Below are 25,076 nucleotides of genomic sequence, written 5' to 3'. Positions count from 1 at the left end.
AGAAATTTTATTAGCGGACTGACAGCTACTGAATTTCGGCTTGCGCGAAAAACGAATTGAAATAATTTATTGTAAACATGAACCAGGAACCACGGAGCGCTTATCCTGGAAGTCGAGAAATTTTATTAGCGGACTGACAGCTACTGAATTTCGGCTTGCGCGAAAAACGAATTGAAATAATTTATTGTAAACATGAACCAGGAACCACGGAGCGCTTATCCTGGAAGTCGAGAAATTTTATTAGCGGACTGACAGCTACTGAATTTCGGCTTGCGCGAAAAACGAATTGAAATAATTTATTGTAAACATGAACCAGGAACCACGGAGCGCTTATCCTGGAAGTCGAGAAATTTTATTAGCGGACTGACAGCTACTGAATTTCGGCTTGCGCGAAAAACGAATTGAAATAATTTATGGTAAACATGAACCAGGAACCACGGAGCGCTTATACTGGAAGTCGAGCTTCACCGCGTAGCGGACCCGAAGCGCGGGATCCGGGAGGTTGAGAACCCGGTACTCGAAATACGTAGCGGCCCGAAGCGCGTGATCCGTGAGGTTGAGAACCCGGTACTCGAAATTTGCGGAGCGCGACTCTCATCCGTCCGCTCTACTGCGCGGTTGTTACCCGACTGAGGAACTCGGCTAGCCGATTTCAGATTGGTGACGTCACTTTCCGAACATCCGAAAATTCAAACTTTGGTTTCGAACTGTAATACTACGTATTATGATGTATGATGTATGATGTACGATGTACGATGTATGATGTACGATGTATGATGTATGATGTATGATGTATGATGTATGATGATATGATATGATGTATAATGATTTTAGTTTTCACGTTTCATACAAGAAATACACACTTTATCTCTCCTGCCGATTCCAGACTCAAGCGACCAGTCCCTTCGATGGTCAGCCGTTGACTGCAGATATATTCTTCAGTGAACGAGTCGGCTAATAACGTTGCCGTTCTGCGACAGTTGGATGATGAAAAATTTCGCTCGTATCTTTCAAATGTGTGTTAAAATACACTCGAAGTGTTAAGAAGCGTCGTTCTTTCTCTCCCTATCACCTCTCTACGTCTTTAAATCACTACGCAGCGTTAAATACTGTCTCATATACGAAGCATTCATTTCATCTCGTTCAAAATTAGCGCATCCGTGATGTATTACAGTTACTCTGATTCTTCTTCCATCCGAATACTTTTCGAAAAACAATTCTGCTCCTCCACCCAAGGCAGATGCTTCACTTGCGACCAGCTAAAACAGCGTTTCGATTCTATGCCTATGAAAATTCAAGATCGAGAGAGCAAATGAAAAGTTGTTGGAATAATTATGAATACTAATGTTATGGAATACATCGAGCGCGCGTCGAATAAAATCCCATTTCGAAATGAATAATACTTCTCTTTTCATATCATAGCTAATCTAGTAATATAGGTAAATAGGATGGTTGGAGGTGTTCGGAAATGGTAGGACATTTCAAAAGTTAAAGTCGACGATGATCCGGTGCATCAATTTTATCGTTACAGATTTTCTTTTCCCATGAAGCATAGAGTATTCAACAACGATAATGCAGTCCTTAAAATTCATCATTCATCTCTGTCTGGAAAGCTAATTCGCAAGGCGTGGTATTCTAGATATGTCAAAACTAAGCTAGCGGCACGTGTTTGCATTATTAGAAAAATACCCGTACTCTACATACACTGTTTCTAATCTTTTGCTACATTTGGTTCAATCCCCATGCTTCCACAGCACGAATAGTCGGAAATGTTTTTGATTATCCATAATAAAATAAAAGAAGTAACAAAGCTTAAATTTATTGTTAAAGCTCCAATGAATACATCAAACTGCGGTCGAATTCATTTATTATTTGCACATGACCTCTGTACATTTGATAAATTATTCCTAAATACATTGAAACATATGTATTTATAATGAAATATCATGCAATGGGCTGTGTAAACTATAAACTATAATTTCTATCAAATAGCTGCTTTTATGTCAACTGGGCTTTGAGACTCAGTTAAGTTGGATTTCGATTTTTGCCATTGTATGTAGGACATTGGGTTACAAGAACAAATGCGAATTACGAAGAACTCCGTATTAGAGATAAGGATATTTTAGTTCAAGTATACCTATACACAGAAATCCGTATGTGAATATACTAAGACCTCTGTGTTTATTGTAAAAGTCTAGTTTTAATAGTGTATAGTAATAATAATGTATATAAATATATACACATGCATAAGTATACGTATACATATATACACACACATGTACATAAATAATTGCCAAGAAATTATAAACACTCACAACTTGTCGCAAATGGAGTAAAACGTAAGGTTAATAATATACAAATTACACAAGCGCACCATAAAACATGGCAAGGGTAATCCTAGTGCAGTGATTGTACAAACTGAAGAAATATACATTTACATATACATGATATAAATTAATAGACTAGAAAAGAGTATTTAGAGAGCTTATCTAATTCCGATCTTGTCACAATAGATCATTAACATAATCAATATACGGTTAAAGCGACATTCACTATTAGAAATAATATTTTTTATCCATTTTTATAGTTATTTAATTTCTTGTTCAACAATTTTTCAAATTTCACCGCAAAATGCCCAACGAGTTCTCGTAGTGCAAATACGAGTCCAATTACCTTACAGACGGCATTACATTGATTTTTGCCTTCTCGCGTCGAGTTATAAATACAGATAAATCTCAATGAGAGCTCATTTCTATAAGATTTATTGTAGTGCTGTATTCGTAGCTGTACCTGTTATTCTATATTATATACTGTCCTAAATTTTAAACACACAGCACAACAATGGCTGAAAGCACAATGGCAAGAAGAGAGGAGCAATTTGCATCTTAATAAATCTTTTCTTCTTCGTACGTAGCGGAGCGATGTCACGTCGGAGGATATGTACTAGTGGATCACTAGGTGGGGCACAGAACTGAAACATAATTGTGTTGAAAATCTTCAACATCTCTTACAGACAGTAGGTACGTTGCCAGACCTTATATACGAACAATGAATATTCGTAGAGGCTATATTCATAAATACTTACAAAAGTAAGCTAATATTTTACCCGCAATTGCTTATTACTGATAACTTGATATGATAATATCCCCTCCCCGCCCCTCCCCGCATACATCTACTTCTACTCCTACTCTACTCCAACTCCTACTACTACGACTTCTACCACTTCTACTTCAACTCCCACTACTCCTACTCCTGATCCTACTCCTACTCTAATGAATATGATAAAAATGTTATACTCACAGTGTACAAGTCCTCGTCATCCTCGTCCTCCTCCTCGCCCACCTCGATCACCCGCAACCACCGCGAACTACCTCGGGTTATACCTTGAATAGTAACGAATGTTTTTAGTATAAGAACACATCAAAAACATTGTTCAAGGATTAATATAATTAATTAATTAATTAATAATATAATCAATTTTATTAGCGCATTTGAAGCTACTGAACATGTGCTTGCGCGAAAAATGAATTGAAATAATTTAATGTAAGCGTGACTAGTTTGAAATTTTTTAGATAAAATATAATTACAATTGCCATCAAATATTATAAAAGTGTTTTACTCACCGAGCACAAATCCTCGTCCCCCTCCTCCTGAATCGCCTTGAATACCCGCAACCACCTCCAACGACCACCGCCAACCACCTCGAATTATACCTCGAATACTAATAATTATTCTCAGCATGAGAACAAATCAAAAATAATGCGTAAGGTTCAATATAATTTTTTTATCGACACATTCTACCAAAAAAATTATGAGAAGATTATAAAGTTATAGAAATTTTATTAGCGCACTGACAGCTACTGAATTTGGGCTTGCGCGAAAAACGAATTGAAATAATTTATTGTAAACATGAACCAGGAACCACGGAGCGCTTGTCCTGGAAGTCGAGTTTCACCGCGTAGCGGACTCGAATCGCGGGATCCGGGAGGTTGAGAACCCGCTACTCGAAATCTGCGGAGCGCGACTCTCATCCGTCCGCTCTACTGCGCGGTTGTTTCCAGACTGAGGAATTCGGCTAGCTGATTTGAGATTGGTGACGTCACTTTCTGAACATCCGACATCCAAACTTTGGTTTCGACCTTTCATAATACGTATGATGATGTATGATGTATAATGATTTTAGTTTTCACGTTTCATACAAGAAATACACACTTTATCTCTCCTGCCGATTTCAGACTCAAGCGACCAGTCCCTTCGATGGTCAGCCGTTGACTGCAGATATATTCTTCAGTGAACGGGTCGGCTAATAACGCTGCCGTTCTGCGACAGTTGGATGATGAAAAATTTCGCTCGTATCTCTCAAATGTGTGTTAAAATACACTCGAAGTGCTAAGAAGCGTCGTTCTTTCTCTCCCTATCACCTTTCTACGTCTTTGAATCACTACGCAGCGTTAAATACTGTCTCATATACGAAGCATCCATTTCATCTCGTTCAAAATTAGCGCATCCGTGATGTATTACAGTTACTCCGATTCTTCTTCCATCCGAATACTTTTCGAAAAACAATTCTGCTTCTCCACCCAACGCAGATACTTCACTTGCGACCAGCTAAAACAGCGTTTCGTTTCTATGCCTATGAAAATTCAAGATCGAGAGAGCAAATGAAAAGTTGTTGGAATAATTACGAATATTCATGTTGCAGAATACATGGAGGAGCAGGGAGGCGAAGAGGACGAAGCTAGTCCGAGGTCGTCGGAGGTGGTTGAAGGTGTTCGGAAATGGTAGGTGGCGATAGGCGCAGGTAGTAGGTGGCAGGGGGTGGTAGTAGCTGTTCGTAAATGGTAAAAGGTGTTACGGGTGGTAGGTGATTTTCAGAAATTGTCGGAGGTGGTAGGAGGTGGTTGGAGGGGGTAGGAAGTGTTTGGCGCTGGTTGGAAGTGCTCGGCGGTGGTCGAGGAGGACGATGACGACGATGATGACAAGGGCGGGGCGGAGGATGAGGAGAACGGCGCCGAGGTTGACGAGGAGGCCAACGGCGCGAGGAGGTGGGAGGAGGTGGTTGACGGTGGACGCTTTTACGCGTCTTCTCACGGGGATGATCGAGCTGATCGACATTTCTAAGTCGCAGTCGACAAGTAGTCTCACGTACTCACTTTGTACTGACTCAATCTCAAGCTTTCATACCGACACTACTTTGGCTGCTACGAATGTCGGTGCGAGCTCGTTAGGTAGAGTCGATAGAGCTGAACCCTACTACGCTCCCAGGCCCACCTGGGTCCTTTTGCCCGCCGAAAACTGGTTACTAAAATTTACCTAGGGGTATCCGTCTTCATATTCTTCAGTCAACGGTAAGCATAAGGAATTACCATTATATCTTTCTCGACTACCTTTGACCTGTTAGTTGAATACACAACGTAAAGCTTCTAATATAAAAGAATCATATAAACATAAACCTAATGCAATATGTGACAGCAATTTGCTAAACCTTGACCTGCTGAGTGCGCAGCCACCACGCGCAGCTCGCCCTTACCGACCGTGACCCTCAACCAGAAAGCGGACGCTTTAATTCCCAGTTTTCAACGAGTTCCATGAAATTTCTGTTAAATCGAGTAGCAGGTAAGGTTTTACTGTTTACAGTGAACTCGATGCACATATGTATAGTGGCAAAAGCAAGGTGGGGATTTTTTGACTCTTCGGTTTTTTCGCAATTCAATATTTTGTCCTTCGTAATATTAGCCATTCTCAAGAAAAATGTCGATATAAATTTATTTATACATTTTCGCTTTCTCAATTTTTATTCCTCTAAAAGTCATCTTTTCGTATTTATGATCTATCTACGTTTTTAACTGTCGGTAGTTTGACTTTCGGGATTTCGTCCCGTCGACTTCTAGTCTTTCGCATTTTTGTACCCCACTCTGCTATTCCATATCTCGAGTACCAGTAGTAAGCACATCACGACTGGCCAAGACCCGGTATTGAACTTCTGTTTGCCGACGCTAAGCCCGCGTTGTTCCATGTTTCCAGCATCAGTACTAGTAAAACCACCATCGCCTGCCTTAGTATCGAGAGCCAGATGCCGTAATTCAAAGCTGCGCTAATAGAAATGCGAATGATAGAATTACATTGTGTTTTACATTAGTAAAAATAAAAATAAATTAAAAACAGTATAATTATTTGATTAAATTTCAAGTCAAAATGCATTTGAAATTATCATCACAGTAACATCGACAGCGATAGAAGCCCTGTACCGACAATGAGTCAATCTTAAAACTTTTCATGGGTCGTAGAACGGCATAAGCTTATTTACGAAAATTGTTTGTATAGTTATGAAGCTCGAATTATTCTGGTTTGCGTGACGTGTACACTAGATGCAACCTGACTTAAAATTTCAATTACCAAGTAGAATAAGGAAGTTTTCAAGTTTGGTTCCGAGAAACATCACGGTATTTCAATTTCTTGTTAAATTACACTTCATTGTTTTTTATTGATTTCTTTATTTTTTGATTCAGTTTAATCAAATTAAAACGAATCTATTTTAATACGGTTCAATCTTTTTTCGTCTCTTGCGTGTTTCTCAAGATTTTGTTCAATTTCAAAACGCTATCATTTCGACTCAATATTGTTGAAAAAATGAAGCCGCAAATTATCGTATGGGATATTGAAAGTCCTGACTCCTGTATGCTGCAGACATATACATATTAATAAGACGAAAAGGAGGGTCAATAATAATGCTAACCTATCGGAGGAATTGATTATGATCAATTTTATTATCACGTGATGACTAGATAATAATATAAATATCCGCAATAACTGGTTATGAATGAATTTTTGGAAAACCACGCAAAATGCTGCATGAATCTGTCATTGAATAATTATAGTGAACGCCACAAGTCATCCGACATTCTAATATTATACACTGCGCGATTGGGACGAGTCAATGGCTTTGATTCGAGTATAATATGTATATAATATATTATATAATTGAATGTACAAGATTATCGCTATCGCTATATCGCATACATACTCGGCCAATATATAATTATCACTAGATCCTCGCGACTTAGGGACACATAATCTGACGTGTTCGTCTATGATCAATTTTGAGTATCAACAAAAGGACGAAAATTTTCCCTCACACTTATTAGGATCCAAGATATCGGGTGATATTACCATATATAATTATAAAATACTTTTCCATTGAATTCTTCGCCCCGCATAAACTGAATGTAACAAAACAGAGGCTTAGCAACTTGCACGAGATTTCCTATGCTTTCACATTTGTGTGATTTTCGTCTGATACAATCAGCTGATCGCTAGCATGGGCGCCATATTGCGTACGGCCGCGCCCGTATTTTGGATCCCAATATTGATCGGGTCAATTTTCTGAGAAAAATACCGCTGCAGCTCGGAGTTAACCGTACTTCTCTGCTCATTACTGTGAAGTTGTTTTTCAACGTGTAATATGGACAATTAAGACACCCAGATTAGTGGTTATGCGACTCGATGCGGTTTGTACGCGATCGCAACGGTCCTGATTCCACCGCAATTCTTTGACCAAAACATTTTTCCGGGCACATATATATATAAAGCTCTTCGGCAACGGACAATGAGTCGACAAATTTCTTTTCTTTCGTTTGGTTTTTCTTTTTTTAATATAAATTTGATAAAATTTTACACAAAAACTGTGTTGCACGTATACGCAAATTGTAATACATATGTCATGGCGATGGTAGTAATCTATCATAAAGTAATGGTTGTATGTGATTACTGAATATTATTATTAGTTACATTATGAATGTATATGAATCAGCTGAGCAAACGCAGCGGAGTTACAAGGGACAGACGCAATAATTTTTGTACGTTGCGGAAGGCTTGTAATTATTATACTATACATATATGTTATATGTACACAACTTATAGACGAGGAGACTTCCAGTGCGGGTATAATATGTTATAGGTACATGATGATTTTTTTAAACTCTGATAGCTAAAAGCATACATGTACAATAAAATCTAATCTGACGTATTTACAATACTTTATGTTTTATTCCCATATAGCGTTACAGAAGCGTGGTAGAAGACAAAAGTACCGCATCGATTGACGAGGAGCATCGTGCTCAGATATACTTCCAGTATCAGGTATAACAAAACAATTTTCTGGTCAAACTTTAAGAGCGGTATAAAACTTCAAGTATAATTCAACGCTGATTAGCGAGCTGTGTCTGTACAAGTGTTACACAAAAGTAAAAAAAATAAATTTATCCGAACAATATTTACCGGTCGCTTACTTATCCGAAAATCGATTTCTCCTAATTTCCGGGTAAACTCGATATTTGATCAACTGAATTTTGTGCCAATTGCATGTGTTTTCAATAATTCTATTTCCCTACTGCGGAAATATCGAGAGAAACATGAAATGAAAATCTCAACGTAATTATTATTGAAAGAGTAAAATCATCTCCGATCTTAAACTTCGACACTTACAAGCTATTGGCTATTCGATTCAGCGTTCTCTTATTTTTCCATTCTCGTTATTATTCACAGAGGCTTGTTGACGTAACTTTATTTCATATTGGTTGCAGTAGGATCGATAAATTATCCATCGTGATTAAGATGGGAGCACGCTGTTCCTGTATACAGACTACATACCTAAAATTGTTTTTAACGGTACGACACAATAATTAATCTATACCTACCCTAGCTACCAAATATTAAATCTATAAGATATTATTATATCGTAACGTGAAACAAAGAACTTGTATATATATATATATGTGTGTGTGTGTGTGCGTGTGTGTGTGTGTGTGTGTGTGTGTTTGTTTAATATAAATCTATGTTAATAGCAATGTTATATTTATAGTAGTGTCACGTGTAATCATACATGTATAGCATGTACGCAATATATGTAACGACTATAATAAGAATAAATAATAGTTTAATGGTAGTCAACATGAAGTGTGATGATGAGTTTGTTCTTTTATTGTTGTCCTTTCTTTTCTCTTGTCATTCTTTTCTGTCAACGCCGGTCTTACCTTTGACCATGCACGATCGAACGTTTGGGAAACAACACGTGGTCACGCAGTTTTTTTGGAAGTTGATCGAGGGTAGGAAGAGGGTGGGGGTGGATTGAATTCGTACAAGATATAAAATCAAAACAGAATAAGTGAACATGTTAAAAATAGAGGATAAGAAAATTGGAAAATAAAATTCCGTGTATTGTTTGACAAATCTTTGACGGTTTTTTTTTTTTTTTTTTGCCAAAGTTGTTCCCAAGTATCGCGTGATTGCTGTAGCTGATATCAATCGATCTTCGCGGTTCATCAGGCAATTTTTACGGGGGTCGCGACGAATTTGGGGGGTTATGTGGCGTAATGAGGATGATGGTGAGGGTGCGCCGGTGTCTCTCCAAGCCATGAGTCTGGCGATGGGGGGAAGTCGGGGTATCCTACACCTCCTCCACCCCCGCCACCCCCACTCGACTCGTTGCTCAAGTCCGACGCTGGTCCTGGTACCATACCGCCGGGTCCTCCTGAGGGATCAGTTTTCTCATTACAACCATGTTCAACGATGCAGTGATATTATATCGCCGACTTCTCACAATCAGTCAAATTCCAAGCGATAAGGCATAAGAATCGTCATTTTTTTCGGCTCATTTTCACGATTGGCGTGAAAAACTTTTTAAAAAACCTACAGCTATCTTATTTCCCCCAATGAGAGAGAATATTAATGAAATAACATTCTTGTTATGTAATAAAAACGAATCCGAGCAAATTCGATGATGAAAAAGAGACAAATAATTTGAAAGAAAGATTTGTAATTAGAACGTTCGAACTGTGGATTAAATTCTAGTGGTTATATAAGTTGACAAAAATATTAGAAATAGAGCAAAAACAATAGAGATTTATCACTTGGAACGTTCCAATTGTAAAGCTTAATTAAATTCTTAAATTTGCATTGATTGGTGTGGAACTATGTAAAATATCATGGAAAATCTTTGTCAGATATGCTCCAATTTTTCGGATATTGAATCGATCGTTTTATTTATAAATATTCCTTAGTTTGAAAAAATTGACTGTTTTCGCATCAGCTGTTGTGAGAAATTTCGGACAAAATTATACGAAAATGAATTGAGATAAATCGGGTATATTCAAGAAGTTCAAAAATTCTGAATTTAGTTGCATGTGATATCAAACTGTTTCAGTCAAGGAAAATATATTGATATATTTTTTTGTTTTCTATACATACATATTTATTTATGTTATATATCGTTCTATATTATGCACTCGTGATTATTTTGGAAAATTCGCCGATGAAACTAGAATATACATGTATCAATTTTTTTTTTAGATAATTATTCGAATAGTCAAAAGTTGCACGTTGTGAGAAACCGTTCAGACTTAAACTCAAAATCTCACTTTGGGAAAATCTCCGGACGGTATAAACTAGTTTTCAACCATGGTTTCAAAAAAGAAAAAAACGATAAATTTTCAGCTGATTTGAAAGAGTCCAATGAGTGTAATATAGTATAACGATAATTACCGAGGGTGGTGTAGACGGACAACCCCGAGTCGGGTGGATAAGGAAACTGTGGTGGCAACGAGGGTGATCTCGATGCCGAGAGGTACGGCGGTGTCGTGCCGCCAAGATATCCTCGAGGTGGTCCACCGCCTCCTCCACCCCCACCACCCCCTGGACTCGCACCCTCGCCGTCCATACCCATGTTGACGACTGTGCTGTAGCTGTCGTTGCTCAAATCTGTCGAAAAAATTGAGAAGGAAAAGTGTAAGCATCGATTTACAGTGAAACAGATTCATCTACTAATTATCCAACAGTTGTAAGCGTTTTGTTTCAAGGAACTACGAACTTCGAAAACACCAAGAGAAGAAGGTAAGAAAAAAAAAAAACAAAAACAAATACTCTATAGCCAACTAAATCGAATTTTTGTTCGAAAAGCAGATAAAATCGTTTAATTGGTATTTCTAATTTTGATAAAAGTATAACGAGTATCAATTACATCTGCAATATTACACATCGATGAGCGGTGCTTGAGGTCTATGTGCTTGATTATAAGTTTATTTATATACTATCTGTAAACGCGTGTTCCGCAATTAATTCGTCGATCGTAACTGTATAAAAATGTGAATTGACACGTATGATAAACGGAGCCTGCGATGCGTTCAATTACTACTGTTGACAATAATAATTGATAAGGTATGCCGGTCGACATGCTCAGGCGGGAGCCTGTAATAATTCATAATTAATCATCTGTTTTTTCTACGGTTTTTTTTTCCATACTTTTATTTCCAGCCCTACCCCCCATAGATGTATCTGTTATAGGCATATGGGGGTAGTCGCTACACGTTACGCTGCAGATATAAAACACGAGTTAGCTCACGTCACAATCATCTGCCCCGATCGTGGGGTAGATATACCGACTGTACCGACTCCGATCGAGGGTAGATCAAAGCCCCGAGCCTCCCCGAATAATTACCATTTAGTCCACATCCCATCTCCGATCCTCGCTCTCACTATCTATCTGTCTTTTCATCTTATCAGTCAAGTTTTCTAATACGCTGGAACGCTTCAGAGTTTTGGTGAAAAATAGTTGAAAAAGACGCAATCATCGAAATATTCTATGTCGAACTGAAATGCGATGTTGAAGAACACGCTTAATTTCAGGAAAAAAAAAATTAGTAATTGAATAACCGATCCGATATTCACAATATATTGTACTTGTCACTTTTTACGTGAAAAATAAAACTTTTTCGAGTATATTCCGTAATTTTGCCGAGTGCCATTATGAAAATGGGATTATAATTAAATCGGTACTGATGTTCCAGGGTATAACATATACACGGAAAATTCGAGATCCATGGAAATTTTTCACACGGTAAACCAAAAACCATTATTTGAAAATATACAAGACTGAAAAAGTCGAAAATGTTGATTTTCACAGTTTCTGAACATCAGCTTCAAAACGAATTTCATATTCGGAGAGATCAGCCTTTTTTTTTAAATAAAAGACACCGTACGTCATATTTTTTCTGACAAAAGGAAGTGAGAAGACAAATGTTCAATTTGAAAACATGACGAAATCGATCAATACGTTTGTCGAAAACGGTAAGTCCAAAAGACCTAAAAATGCGAAAATTTTTACGTCGCAATGTATTCCATATCGTGACCAGATTTCAGTCAGATCAAAGTTGCGACCGTGAAAAACTGGCCGAAAATTAGTTTTTTTTTTTTTTCACAAGGGGCATGACAGCGATACGTTGACGCCCTTTGCAACAGCTTGTTATCGATCATCATCGCGTGCGTAAAATTTTCCACGAGGATGAGTAGTCAGCGTAGGCTTGCGCGGCAGGATTTTAGGCGGAAAAAAGGTCTATGAACAAGTGCAGTTATAGGCACAGTTATTAGCTATAAGAAAAAATACGAGATAACAAAGAATCGTACAGTTTCTGCCTGTCAGTAGTAATAAATCACAGTTTTCGTGTAACGCTCGGCACGTATAACAGGACAGGAGACTCCAACCCCCTGCCGATAATGACCTGGTTCACCTCTTCGTCCGGTTATGCTATATAATGCCCTCCATATGTCGAGAGGAGTCACACTAGAACGACTTTGCACGGCCGACCCGCAACGTGCTACTATCTTGATGGCAGGGTGACGATGATAGGGGGAAAAAGTTGTGGCGATATAAATAGATCACGGACAAGAGTTCGTAAAAAAAATTAAACTCCAAGTATGATCAAATCGTTTTGTTCAGACAGCTTATTATGAACTTGAATTATAATAATTCTTACTACTAATAACTAATTGTGAGATAAAAATTTTATAACAGCTTTCTGTGGAGAAATATTTTTTGTGCTCGTTTTTCTGTCGAAAATTCATTCGGAACGAGATGCGCTGGTATATTTAGTTAGACCGAACGAACGGATGAACTTTTTGCACTGTTCAAGTTGGCGGTTTTCAGTCAGATTTTTTCAACATTTTTTTCTATTCTGCGATTTGAAATTCTTATTTAGTTTCTTTTTCTTCGGTGACGCTGAATTTTTGTCAAAATTCTACGCAGGCATATCTAATTATACTTATTTCTAATACATGCATATTACTCGACTCTAGACAAAGCATGACATTGTTGTTCACGAGACGAGATTTTTCACTCGTTTCGAAAAGCCGTGTTACTAAAAATCAGATTCTTATTTTGCGCTGAAATATTTCACCGAATAACAAAACCAAGTATGCCTATTTTTATAACCGTGACACATAATCTCACATTTTCATAACTTATACTTGACCATATAAAGTGAAAAAAAAAGTTGGCAAAATATATCACAAAATTCTAAAAATATCTCAATCAATTGACATGGATTATAGTCTGCTTCGAGATTTCTCTTACACTGAGAAAAATTTCAGTAAACAATTCAGTAAAACAGGTATCGTTAAAAAAACTGTTTGAATATAGTTGGGATTATATTATAGACAGTTACAAGAAAATAGAGAAACAGTGATGATAATGAGAAAGAATAGTAATAACGGATACTAGACTTTCCGGTAACAGGTAGAAAACTAATTTTCATTTTGTACCTACAACTACATTTTTCGATTGTGGTAAAAAATGGAAATAGTTAAGTACCGAGCTGTAACCGAAACTAAAAATTTCTCTCAGTGTAGGATGTTGATATCAGATGGAATCCCGAACGATCGTGGCGGCGAGTGCAAGAATAATCCAGGAATAATTAATAGGGAAGAATACGGCACGTGCTGCGAAATGGCACTTCCGCCCGGCGTAACGGCGCAGGTAAAATATCAGCAGAATCGCGTGTTTCCTAATCTGCGGCCTGAAATCTGGGGCTCGCATTGCCGACAGTTAGCGGTAGTCGTTTCTTAAATATTTTATCAGCTTGTGTATCCGCGAAAGATATCAGCTGCTGTGCAAGGATTGGTTCCTTAATTCCGTGACGTGTGACGAACTTTCCGATTTTTAAAGCCAATGACCTTGAACTTTGAAACCTGTCCATTCTTCACCCTCGCCATTATTCTTCTCATTAACTGAAACGGACATGCGCAACTCACCGTGGTGACTGAAACTCGAGTCCAGATCCACTTTCAGCTCGTCTTTGTCCAAGAGCTTTTCGTGCCGAGGCGAATGTCCGCCTCCGCTGCCGCCCTTCATGCTCCGGAAATACTGCGACCAACGAGTCCTTCCCGCGTCCTTTTTCAATCTCTTCTCCTTCGCTCTTCTGCGACAGCGGAAAGAAAATTTCAGTTTAGATTTTGAGGAAATGTAAACATTTTTTAACGCGCATGTTCATTACGATCTTTGAGATGCAGACAAGTTATGCAGACAAGTTGGATAACCTGACAAATTCAGGCACTGGAACTTTGGATGGAAATTTTACATGGAATGTCAAATTATTGTTGATGTTCACGTAAACGAATAACTTCTGCCACGTGGAGCAACAAAGAAGAATATCTCAAGTTTCATTTTCAAATTTTCGTGAAAGCTTCAAAACTTTTTTTCTTACGTTCAATACTGTACCGTAGGTAATATAATATTGCTTTCGATCGTTTGATATCTGAGAAATCTATATTTTTTTAAGCATCCGACTTTAAAATTCCAAGAAATTAGAGTAATCGGTAATATCGCACAATTTAAAAATAACGTTGTGTTGAACAGATTTTCAAATCAACCATTTCAACTAACTAAATAAAAAATTTTTTCTAAAATTTGGGACATCGATTCGAAGTTTACTCTAAAATTTGCTTCCTAATTCTTCAGAAAGTTCGATGAATTCGGAGTTCCTTGAGTTATTATCGCAAGAAAAAATTAGGAAGTCCCAGAATAGTGAAATAGAATATCAATAAATGTTGATACGACAGTAAAAAAAAAAAAATGATATTTTTCGAGGGAACTTGTAAATGGTGAAGCAGACATAAAAGAACACTATGTGTTGAGCATTTTAAAAATGTTCTCTGATAGTAAATATTCTTAGAACCTGTGCAAACTTGGATAATTCAGAATTTTCAGTCAAATTGTCGAAGAAAAATTTCGTCCGAGGTTCAATGCCCGAAAAAGCTTCGAGAAACTCCAATGTCTAAACAAAATCGCACGTACTGAGGTGTGGCCACATTTTGCGAGTTTTAAAGCCGCTTCAGACCAGAAATCTGGCTTATGATTACTCGGGGTATAAATTGCGGTGAAAATAGATTTTGATCGTTCATCTGTGGCGCGTCGGAGCCTGGAGCTGGAGTATCTGGACCCTCATCCAAGCCGCGGGGCTTCGGAAGCCTTTGGCAGTTGGTGGTGAACCCCTTTGGACCGACCGAATACCATCAAGTTCAGAAGCGATATTAACGAGTGAGGCTACGAGTCCAAAGCACTTTTTACACAGCGAAATTTTTCACTCGTGTCGATTAAAGTGGTCTATCAATTCATGGCTGGATGATATTTAAAATGGTTTTGTTTTAATTTACGTATTTAAAATACAAAATTGAATCCAAAGGCATTTTATGACGTTTTGCAATTTTAGATTCGACTTCCCGGGACTTTACTTCATTTTCAGCTTAAAGAGGGTAATTATTTAGCAATGGATCAATTCTAGCATCTTCGGATGAAGCGGTGACTTGATATTCATACTGTCTAAATTGTGCGTAAAGACTGTAAGAATTTTCTTTCGAAGCGATCCAAGGAAGGCTGGATATTCAAAACTCCAATTTACGGTTATTGAAAAACTGTTCTTAGAACACGACACTTGTTTCCATGTAGACATTTTTTAAGGTATTTCCCATTTCACACATCAAATGCAATTTAAAGCAGTCTCTGAAACCAACCTGTTCTGGAACCAGACTTGAACGACGCGCATGTCCAGCCCTGTGTCTTGCGAAAGCTGTTCTCTCACGTGCCGCGCAGGTTTTGGACTGTTGTTGTACGCCAATTTCAGCGTTTCCAATTGCTTCGCTGTTATCGTCGTCCTAGGCCGCTTGTTTGGCTGATCGCCGTCTATGCTACCGCCGTCAGCCAACTCTGAAATTCCATTTCAGTTGATGTAAATTTCTGATGATGTATATACTGCTACAGTAACACGTGACCTTAATATCAGATAAATGATTTCACCGGTTTTCATCTTCATGACGGTTTTTCATGATAAACTCCAGAAAAAATTCACCATGATAAAGTTATACCGTGTTCATTTTTGCACTTTCGCAAAATCTTTACACGTTCCCCCTTTTTTTGCATAATTTTATTCAGAAAACTTTCACGTTATTTTAGTTTTTGTCTGTAATTTCCTAAAATGTGTGAATATTACGAGTAGAAGATTTTAAAAATTACAGACTTTTGGAGAACTGCAGAAAAATCGTGAGGTTCTTCGGAACATACAAAAATTGATTCTGAAACTCGAAATAATTGACAATATTATACTCATGCGACTTTTCTTTGCTAATTCGGCTTAATACGCAGATCTTCAATGTCTGTGTAAAATTTATACTGAAATTTTCAGTAAACTTTACATCAATATTCAACATCCAATGAGTACTTGAAATCAAATGATTGGAAATTTTTTTTTCAGCTTTGCATGCAAAATTCTTGCAGGGATAGAAGGTTCATTCTTGAAGGATAAAAGTTGGGTATTACTGACCTTTGGCCTTGGCCTGTTCGTAGTCGGGTTTGCAGACCAATTTCCTATCCTCCATGAGATAGAACTCGTCACCGGTGTCCAGTTGCCGCGAGCAAAGGGCGCATGAGAAGCAGGTGAGGTGGTACACAAGCTCTTGTGCCCTGCGTACAACCTGGGATGGTGCCAAGCCCTGCCCGCAGCCAGCACACTTCGTTCCGAAGCGCCTGCCACACCAACAACACACAACACCTTCACATTACATTCGTACATGTCATTTGCTTGGATCGGTATGACCGAATTTGTTAATTAATAAAAAATTTTCGGCATTTTCTCACCACTTTCAAAACCATACATGCATTATCCGTAGGTGTATTCGTTCGATTATTCCTCAAATTTATGCTCTTCGGTTAATCTCGTGAGTTTGAAGTTAGTAAATGTGGAAAGAAAAATAACCAAGAGTGATGTAATGTTGAAGGGTGGAACGGAGTCACCCTGACACTTGTGCGTGCGCAGTGTACAAGGTATCACGTTGTAGATAAAAAAAACAAAAAAAAAAAAAAATGCTGAGGTGACGGAGGTTGGGGTTGGGGAGGGATGGAGGGATCCTTAGCTCGAGGTATCGCAGAAGAAATATGGCGTCTAGCTTCCCCGGGAAGAAGGAATGGCGGGTGGGGATGTATGGGTGCAATCATGCCACAATCGATACCGCGTAGCCGCTGAGGGATTTTCCATGGAAGAGTGAAAGAGAGTCAATTTTTTTTCCCGCAATGTCTGTGTGTAAAACAGACTTGATGCGTTCCGATGTACTTAAGGCTTCGTTAAGAAAGACAAGGACATCTTATCTATTATATATGACATACTTGTGTAGGAAACTCTCGTATTTCATAACGTTTACACCAACTATTATCTTTTTGTTAATGCTTTTGGTACTACTCTTCTCCTATACCATACTTCCGTAACATTTTCAATATCTTATCATGTAGGTACTCGTTTCTTCTTCGTCTTGCGTGTTGCGACGGTAATTTTCTGCCATGTATGGTCAGAGGAGTAGAAACGAACACATGGCAAAGTGCCTGGAACCGGCTGTACAAGGAATCGACCAACCTCGGCATTTAATCTCATGCGACTTGATTTTTTATTCTTCCGCCCGTTGGAGAGGAAACAAAAAAGTTTCTGGTAGCGATGGAAAAAGCGACAGAGCGGTATTTAAGGTGTAGGAAATGTTGGTGGGTACTTTGGAGCTTGCGACTTATTTAAGGCGAGTATGAGTTGATGCTTACTTGAAGAAGTCATCTTTGCAGAATACGTGACCATTCCTAGCGAAGCATTTGTCGGTCAGACGTGCCCCGCAGTCGCGACAGGTGAGACAACGAGCGTGCCAACACCTCTCGAGCACCCTCAGGATGTACCTGTCCAAAATGGCTTCCTGACAACCACCGCACTTCGGTATGGATGCTGAAACAGAGACCAGAAAAACTGTGTTTACTGGAAAGGTTGCGGCTTTGGTGACTCGACAAACACCTTCCGATGCTTCATGTATCCGGACCACCAAATTTTCAATTCTGATCAACAAAGGTCTTGGTTCGAACGCGTATTATTAACGCACAAGTTTCCTGACAAAGAAAAAGTCGATGTATTGTAACAACATGACTGTTTTCTTCTTTCAGTTTCGATTTCGGTAACCTTGAATTTTTATCAATTATACCGTGAGTATGAGGGTGTAGAAAAATTACTTAATTATAAATTCGATATCGATCGCAAATTACTTTAACGCGGGGGGTGATGAGTAAAATTGTCTTGTAGAGCAGAAAGAAAATTGAATTGAAAAATGGGCACAATACAGATTCGGTAGAGTTGGAATCATTTTTTGGGATAACATTTTTCGTACCATTCGTACGGTTTATTGATTGGAAAAATAACGATTATTTAAAAAAATACATCATAACCAAGGTAGTAAGTATAAGAAATCATCACGGAATTTGGTAATGCCTTTGAGGCTACTAGAAATATATACAAATTTGATTCGAATGCTGAAAGTTGTCGGAACTTACTTTTGTTAATATTCCGTTTCACTAATACAGAGGATTTCAATCTTGTGAGGGTACTCGATAATTATGTAAAACAGACAGTACGAAGATTCTTATCAAGATTAAACAGATTTGCAGAGTTTTTATTTTTATTCCATCCGTTGTTTCCAATTAGCGTTCTCATTTGACAGCTCCAATTGTTCAAGCATTGAAAATTGTTAGTCAGAAAATAAAAATTTCTTTTATCAAGATTTCACTGGATTGTCAAACTAAACGTGACGCTGTTCGAAAAGAGAGATTTTCGTTAATTAAAAATTTGTCATCAGTTTCGCAATGAAATCTACGGAGAACTATTCCAAAAATTTCACATGCAAATCACTGTGCCATCTCCCTTTGCACAGCGTTATACATCCCGTTGTACACTTTCGACTTACAGAGAAAAACGTCGGGCAGATTCGGCAGTTTTAATTCGGCTCCGGGTAGTTCGAGGGGGTGAACGTTCCTCGCGTTGTTGGCATTATGATGATGTGATTCAGGGCTGCTCTGAGGCGGCGTCAAAACCTCCCCTCGACCCGGATACATTCCCTCAAGGGTGACAATTTCACATCCCAACATACTAATGCATCCCGTTTTGGGTTGCATTAAATAAATCGAAACCACACAATTTAACCCCACAAAAATATCGGGCAGATTACAAATTTTAAAAGCTCAACGACTCAACCACTCATTAACGCCGTACCACTTCAGTGTTCGCACAGCGTCATCGATAACGTTCCATTATTTTTACTTTTTTTGTCTTTCTCCCCCACGCAGATAATACGTTACAAAAATCGTACGAACCACTTCTCAGAAGGTGAATTTCGCTTTAATGAAAATAATCAGCGATATTTCATCTACGGACGAGGGGGTGACTATTTCTAAGTATTCTTTTTAATTATTCCACTTTTTTCACCAAACACACAGAAATCGGATTCTCCTCCCGTCACTTCGGGCTTACCGTCGCTGCGGAAGGAGGAGGACCGAACTTCATTGTTGCTCAACGACCGTCCCACAAGAAGTTGATGGAGCGACGTTCACCGTTCGACTGAAGAGGCGAGGGTGGATTGTGCGCACGTGTTGCCGGAGGGTTGGTGGGGGGTTGGCTACGCCCATCCACCCACAGCCCACGTTTCATTGGTCGAAGGGACCGCCGCCCTTAGCATGGCGCGGCTAAAACACCCCCATCCCCATCAACCCCCCGTATTTACACACTCGGACAAAAAGTCCTCCTTGCAGAGTACGAGGGGGGGAGGGGAGAGGGTGAAGATGCGTGGGTGGATGGCGAGGGGGAAAGGGCGAACGATGATGCCTCGTTGAATACGGTTTCGTGACAACGCCAAGGGTCGTTCAGGCGCTGCCAATGGGGTTCGTGTATTCCTTCGCGTTCAAGGTGGGCTTGTTCTATTAGAGATGAACCGAGGCCTGGCTCTCGGCCTTTGGATTCCTGCAGCGCGGCGTCTAATCAGAAGTTCAAACCCTCCGTTATCACTTAGGGAAAGATTGACCCTCAGTCTAATTTCAGGGTTAAATTTCAGCAAGGAATTATCAATGTTCAAAACGAAACTTTTAGTTCTGTGATCCTTCTTTCTCCATTTGTTTATTTGTTTATTTTTTTTTTTTTGTTCGCTCTGTAAAGTCATCAACTTGAAAAACTTCGAATTTATCGAACATCTCGCACTTTTGTCATCGATTTTCGGTGATGCCGATTGGCCTCCTGGCCTGTTGAACGTGACGTCACGTTCACCGGGTGAACTGCTTTGTTTGTCATGATTTCTCGATCAACGATTTAACAGGTTAACAGGTCGAGAAATTTTTTTTAATGTCAACAACAAAGATCGTACGTTGGTTGGGATATAAATTTGTATCGCTTGTTTGAACATCGTGTTAATTTGCATGAGAAGATATATGTACATAACGGGTAAATATAACAGACTCGACAACGAAGTGTCCGTTTCACTGTATGATTTGCATTTTGAACAGTAACAGATACAAAAATTAGCAGTATACTTTCAACGTATTTTTTGAATTTGAGCTGGAGTTAAACAGCATACGACATTTGTGTACATTGCCTCGTTACTGAGTTACAAAATTTATAATGAAAGTAATATTATTTTCGCGTGTCAATTAATTGGAAAATGACGTTTAGGAACCACTAAATATTGACATTAGGGGCTCAAATTTTCACAGGCATCTTATTTACTCTTCATACAACTGTTAAAGGTGTGACTTTGAAACAAAAAATAGTCGATTTTCTTAATTACCTGAATGAAGAGCCGACCGAATCAGGCTTGCGAAAAATCAATCTGAGCGAGTGAATTCTTACAGAATAGAATTGGTTCGGAATTATTCTTTAATTCAATATACAGGTAATCTATAATTCATGATTTATTTAAATCAATCTCACAGTGGTTTATGAAACAACTTGATTAATCTAGACGTTTACGTTTTAATCGAATTTTTAATACTTGGATAGGTTTTTAATAATTATAGAGAGAGTTATCTGTGTTCTGCTCTCGATTTCAACCGAAGTTGAATATCAAGGAGAAGCGTCCTAATCAAGTTTAATATAAATCATTGGAAGCAAACAAATTGAATCGTCATACGAGACTTTCATTATAATTCGCGAACCATTTCCATATTATGTGTATAAAATCGTATATTTTTTTTCAGATACTCCGGAGAATATATTTTAAAGGTTGATCTGCTGCCTACATTCATACGAATACTGAGTACGAGTTGAATAATTATAATTTCATAGATCTAGTTTGAAAAATTCCGTTACGTAGATATTTCACAGTTGCATTCTTGCACACGTACATAAAACACTGAAATATATTACAGATAATTCTTATGATGACAAATTTACGTGTGACGGTCACAAAGTGAGGAAATATACCGGAAGATAATAGAAATGCGTTACTTCACTTACACTTTTCTGTTCCTGATGAGGAAAAAAAAATTTCTTTTTGACTCGAAGTCTCAGAAATTGAACATTTCCGTTGTTTGTAAATAATCTGGAATCGAAAACTTCAATTCGAACAAGAAACTTTAATTCGAAGGAACAAAACCTAAAATTTGCGGAAAACTCGTACATTAGATCACAATAACCGAAAAAATTTTCTTCTTTTTCAAGAATCGTTTAGTATATTTATGTATCTTTATTTCTTCTCGGATCACCGTAAACATCTCATAAACTGCGTCCACGATCATGCGTAAGGAGTCTAAAGGTGGTTGGCTTTCATTCGTGTGAACCTATCTATGTATCACCGAAAATAAACACATAGGCGAGAATGAAATTCTAGCTTCTTGGCGGATCGGGTTCGGATTTCTCGGTGAGTTCCCAACGTGTGGCGTTGGTCTGAAGTGGAAAGGCAAGTGGCGAGGGTTTCCTGGAGGAGAGTAACAGTTACCTATGCCTGAGTACTTTTACAACGATTAGGAGAAATTCGTACACCTTGTAGCGTGGTGTCGCAAAGCGTTAGGCGTTAATTTAATACAGTGCAGATGGTGGGATTTGCACTCTCATGTGGTTACATTCTTCGACACAAGGAAAGAATCTTTTGGACTGAGTATAAAAAGTCCTGCGTAGAATATTTATCAAATTATTATAGTTACAAGCTACAAGTATCTCTTGAAAAGTACAAAAAATAAAAAGGACTTGAATTACGAACCAAAGCTTGGATACCGATGAAAATCTATCAGGTTCGTCTGATTTCACTGTACGTTGAGTAGGTATACATACTAAAACTTTAAAGTGAAGAAAGTCGATAAAAAATGGTTTGATAATTGATTTCATTGCCTTTTTGTCAGCACAGACATCATTTTAACAACTTCTCACAATCAGCAGCTATACTCAATAAAAACGCATCTTAGATCGAACAGAAGAATTGCCGTACAATTGACCAATCGATTTTTTTCGTACATGTAATTTCTGGTAGTTTCAGCAGCATGTTTAGTAAATTCCAAATACTGTAGAGTAAAAGTATAGTAAATTGATTAATGTAACAAATTTACCACAACATTTTAATAAATTCAAAATACACTTTTGTGTTTTTTTAAGCAAAAAGCAAAATTAAGAAAATTTATAGCAAATTTAATGAGAATGCTGAGTAATTCGCTTTCAAACACCAAATTTTTACTTTTGCTAGAATTTCGTACAGTAAATGTGTAACAAATTTACGAACATTTTTAACAGTGTACACATGCGCAGAGTACGGAAAATACCACTTTTTAGTCTTAGGAGTTAAAAGTGGTCTTTTCTGCACCGCGCGCATGCGCAGTCGCGAACAAATCTGACATTACGCGATCCTAACCTCAATTTCGTGAAAAAACGCGTAACATACTCTTGTCACACAAAGAATCTCGTGCAACAAGGAGGCAACGGGTTTTTCACCTCGCGTATTTGCAATATTCGTTTTCGGCTCACCTACGTCTCGTATTGCAAATTTGCGCTCGCCCCGAAAAGACAAAGTTTACTCCATTTTCACACAATATACGATACTATTGGACGCATATAATACAGAGGGATCAGAGATCGACTGTTCCAACATAAATGGGGAAAAGTCCACCTCGGCGCAAATTGGGTTCAGGTAATCATCACGGCATTAAATCTTTCTGGTATTTTCAGTCTCATACGGCACGTTTATGGAGGTATAAGGGTGCGGCATTGGAGGTATTATACCCAAGTGCAGGTACTCCGAGTTGCACAGAAGAAAGGGACAATTGTGCCGCACCTACCTCGGGAAGGAAAGCTCATTATTCACTAGCGCTCACCTGCAGGACCTCCAATTCGACCTGCCTTGTCCCTTCTTATCGTTCCTTCCAAATATCGATCGCAGTGGGAGGTAAATTTGACTCGGGCTTAGGGTAAGACTGCTCGTATTCTCACATTTTGGGCTTAGATACTAGAAGTGGTAAAATTTTAGACAGACGAAGTATGAACACTTTATTGCCCGCGAATTTCTAAAGAGACCCGTTAGCGGAACTCTAAACTCTTCTGATAAACACGAAATTTCAACTATATCCAATAAGGTTTGACCGACCAAGTTTTTTTTCATAACTGTTTAAATTTGATGTATTCGATAAGCTTCAAGATGTTAGTTCGAATCATGTCAGAAATTAGTAATAGTGTTCACCGATAAGATCCTTGCGTAACGCGTCATTTCCTCTCATCAAAGTTTCAAGCAATTCTACGACCTTCAACCGGTAGAGTATGAAGAACAAAAGTTGACACCTCATTTGAAATCTAATGGTTTCAACTAGCAAACTATGTTACTTTTCTGCAAAAAGGTCAAATAATGACGAAAAACACTAGAAATAATTTAGAAATTTGATTTTTTTGTATCATACGACTCTTTTCAATTAAGTATTCACATGAATATTGTCAATTGTAACTAATTGGCTTGATTAGACGATTAATCTTCAGATTGCAAATAGGATGTCAACTATTTTTCCCTACACAATAGTTTGAAAATCACTCACGTATCACCAAACTTTAATTTCATACATCTATTTGGTTTTTCGTTATTATACCAGTTTCTTTCTCGCCTCATAGAATCGTCATGCTCCAAGATTCGCGCTTCGAGACTTCAGCGCCAAACAATACGATGCGAGAAGTGCAAGTAAAATGAATCCATGCTTGAAAAGAATTAATGTGATTATCGGCTTTTATATGTATATAGTCACTTTCTCCTATTCTATCTAAATCGATCAAAAAAGTACAAGAATTCCCAAATCAAAGTCATATAAAAGATTATGTTTAACGAATGCATTAGCTCAAGTATCAGAACATAAACCTTTTGAGTAATTTAGTGAAGAGTATAATAGATTTCATTTATCATTGCTAAAACATATGATTCGGTCAGTAAAAATGTAGAAAATATGTTATTCAAATAACGAAACTTCATTCACATCAGACATACCGATTATTAAATCCCTGTCTTATTTAATTAGTTATTCTCATCGTTAAAAATATATTTGTACATTATTTTTAACGAATGAAAAATGACCTGTCTCAAATGAATAGTCAAATACGGATTCATATCCGCGTAACATCGTTCTTCTGGATACATTATATCCCCGGTTTGAAGTATGTACTTTAGATATCCTCTTCGTTTCTTTGGAAGCAATAATTTTTTTAATCAATTTTGCTCAATTGTCTCAAAACGTGAGCCGCGAGTGACAGTTTTTTTTAATATTTCGAAAATAGGTGCGCTGGGTTGAAAAAAATCGTGAGATGAAAGCGGTGGGGATATTTGAGTTCGTTTCGCGGGGATTTCCTCTTTGCCGTTACACCCTTCCCGAGTTTTGCGCGTCGTCGGCAAGTCGCGCACACACACACACAAGAGTGTGTGAGGGATGTAAATGAATTTCTAAGCTCCCCCGCGGG

The 25,076-nt window shown here is 38.2% G+C and overlaps 1 protein-coding gene and 1 long non-coding RNA gene across 4 annotated transcripts in view; both read right to left on the bottom strand.

The window, feature by feature from the left end:
* Positions 1-1,867: 1,867 nt before the first annotated feature.
* On the bottom strand, positions 1,868-3,852 carry LOC138190424 (uncharacterized). Its single transcript, XR_011176355.1, has 3 exons — positions 3,624-3,852; positions 3,301-3,383; positions 1,868-2,971 (listed from the first exon to the last, which is right to left on the bottom strand). It is a non-coding gene; the product is annotated as an uncharacterized lncRNA (long non-coding RNA).
* Positions 3,853-6,748: 2,896 nt separating this feature from the next.
* The window catches only part of Lim3 (Lim3 homeobox protein), a 113,577-nt gene continuing 95,249 nt past the window's right edge, over positions 6,749-25,076 (bottom strand). The window contains exons 1-7 of one of the 3 annotated variants that reach the window (XM_046610756.2): positions 19,084-19,723; positions 17,903-18,077; positions 16,644-16,855; positions 15,838-16,030; positions 14,080-14,246; positions 10,540-10,755; positions 6,749-9,529 (exon numbers count right to left, since the gene is read on the bottom strand). In XM_046610756.2, coding sequence (XP_046466712.1) covers positions 9,360-9,529; positions 10,540-10,755; positions 14,080-14,246; positions 15,838-16,030; positions 16,644-16,855; positions 17,903-18,077; positions 19,084-19,291 — 1,341 coding nt within the window. In that variant the 5' untranslated portion in view covers positions 19,292-19,723 and the 3' untranslated portion in view covers positions 6,749-9,359. Of the gene's footprint in view, positions 9,530-10,539; positions 10,756-14,079; positions 14,247-15,837; positions 16,031-16,643; positions 16,856-17,902; positions 18,078-19,083; positions 19,724-25,076 lie in introns of those variants that run through there. The other 2 variants (XM_069133344.1, XM_046610754.2) reach the window with 2 other exon arrangements.

Source organism: Neodiprion pinetum, chromosome 2 (assembly GCF_021155775.2).
Source record: "Neodiprion pinetum isolate iyNeoPine1 chromosome 2, iyNeoPine1.2, whole genome shotgun sequence".
Taxonomy (NCBI): Eukaryota; Metazoa; Arthropoda; class Insecta; order Hymenoptera; family Diprionidae; genus Neodiprion; species Neodiprion pinetum.
This window is presented reverse-complemented; position numbering and strand designations above follow the sequence as displayed.